We start from the raw sequence: 2265 nt of genomic DNA, 5'->3' as shown, positions 1-2265 counted from the left end.
TTAAGAATGAGCTATTTATTCGTAGCGCGTACGTACGTTCTTTCAACGCAGCGTTATTACAAAGATCAAATCCCGCGAACGCAAGTCTTACATGTGTTCATTCTACCGTGTCGTTAGATTTGGCACATTAGTATTATTTCCGTTGCGACTCGAAAATAAACCTCCTTACGGCATATACATTCGCTAGGCCTTCACATGGATAACGATTTCCATTCGTCACCTGCGGCTCAGATAGCAAGACTGGGAAATATTATCTACTATACGGTATGTTAAGTGGCATAGAAGCCCTCTGCTAAAAGCGGCCGAGTGCTTCCCCATTCATCATACTGAGTTCTGAAGTATAAAAGAAGTATGATACAATGGAGATCACATCGCAGGTACACAATCTATTCATGATGAAGGTTCTTCTTTTTTGTCTCATGGCAGCGTCTGCCTCTGGTAATCTGAAAAGTATAATCGAATATTATAACAATTATATGGTATTTTGACTTTTCAGTATAATGCACAAATTTCAAGTGTAGTCAATCTTAGCAGTTTTATTACCAATACAATCCATTCGATGACAGAATGAAATGAACCAAGATTTTCTGCATAGTTAGACCAAAGTTCTACACTGTGGGGGCTCATAAGTACTATCTCAGCCAGCCCTAAATTAACATTGTAACCTAAAACCATACCCACATGAAATGACAACCAGGCTATTTAATGAAAAATCATCACAATAAATTGATAAATTTCGATATTGCAGCAGGAAATGAAGCGAGTGGTTTTTAACAACCCCTAACAATCCTTAAACTTTTTCTTTAGTTGAATTTTTTTTTTAATTATCATTCAACATGATAAAGAATTTTTCCATAGGTTACAGACACCAAGAAAATCTGTGTTAAAGTAAGATATGAAATAGCTTTTTGTGATTGCGTCAAACAAGACAGAATTCGGTTCAAAATTAGATTCAATGTTTTTTTTCACAGCGGCTCCGTCCACCATACCTCGCTTCAGGAGAGGCCAGAACAAGATTGTTGGCGGCACCGACGTCGCACCAGGGGAAATTCCCTACCAACTGAGCTTCCAGGAGGTAACATTTGCTAGCTTCTTCCACTTCTGCGGCGCTTCCATCTACTCCGAAAATTGGATGATCTGTGCCGGTCACTGTGTATATGATTACGATATCGACAACCCAACAAACTTACAGGTAAGATATTGGCAATTTATTGATTTCAATGGCGGTGGTGGTGCAAGCCCATGGAAATGGGAGGAGAAAGCCGGTGGTGGCACTGTTTAGCCAAAAATGAGAATAAATGGAAACGACATTGGGAGACAAAGAAGGCGCAATGCGAGCGATTTGGGTCTGGTTGAGATGGTTGATGTGGGTTGAATGGGAAATTAAGAAAACTGTCAGGGATCTGGTGGGTTTTGGAGGATTATTGAGTTGATGCTTGATGCGGGTTTTTCCCCCAAATAAAGTTGTTATTTATCGCCAGTATTTATTTATCACCAGTATTTGAGACAGACTTATATAATCTGCGGCTGTCATTCCAAATTTTCATTTCATGCAAGAAAGTTTTCAATTTTGTGGTAATTTTATTTGATGAATTTTTTTTTCAGATCGTGGCTGGAGAGAATAAAATGTATACCCATGAAGGAACTGAACAAAACAGGGACATCATAAAAATCATATTGCACGAGAAATATGATCCTTTTACAGTCGAGAACGACATCTCTTTGCTAAAGGTAGCCGCACCTTTGGTATTCAATGACTACGTCCAACCCGCCAAACTGCCTGAGCTGCACCAAGAGTTCGAAGGGAATGCAATAGTCTCAGGATGGGGTAGGATGTCAGAATGGGGGAATCTTCCCAGTGTTCTACAGAAAGTCACAGTTCCTATTGTCAGTGACGAAGATTGCAAAAAAGATTACGGCGAATTAGCCCTTGTGAAGGACTCCATGATGTGCGCTGGTGAAGAAGGTAAAGATTCCTGTCAGGGAGACTCAGGCGGTCCCATGACTTGCGACGGATACCTCTGTGGGGTGGTGTCTTGGGGCCGTGGATGCGCCGAGGCTGGATACCCGGGGGTCTACACACAAGTGTCTTATTTTGTTGACTGGATTAAAGCCAATTCTGCCTAATCAAAATGTGACAATGTTGGTATGGCACCGGCACATCAGACTCAATTCGTTGACAGAGATTAGCTATTTTTTTTGTAGTTACGCTTTTCACACATCTGTTCTGGAGTCCGGAGTACAAATATTAAAATTCGAACGACA

At 40.8% G+C, this 2265-nt stretch overlaps 1 protein-coding gene across 1 annotated transcript; it reads left to right on the top strand.

The window, feature by feature from the left end:
* Positions 1-325: 325 nt before the first annotated feature.
* On the top strand, positions 326-2265 carry LOC108671052 (trypsin-1-like). Its single transcript, XM_018158535.2, has 3 exons — positions 326-438; positions 972-1192; positions 1606-2265. The coding sequence occupies exons 1-3, from the start codon at positions 360-362 to the stop codon at positions 2125-2127; spliced, it is 822 nt and encodes a 273-aa protein (XP_018014024.2). The 5' UTR covers positions 326-359; the 3' UTR covers positions 2128-2265.

Source organism: Hyalella azteca, unplaced genomic scaffold (assembly GCF_000764305.2).
Source record: "Hyalella azteca isolate HAZT.00-mixed unplaced genomic scaffold, Hazt_2.0.2 contig9153, whole genome shotgun sequence".
In the NCBI taxonomy this organism is placed as follows: Eukaryota; Metazoa; Arthropoda; class Malacostraca; order Amphipoda; family Hyalellidae; genus Hyalella; species Hyalella azteca.
This window is presented reverse-complemented; position numbering and strand designations above follow the sequence as displayed.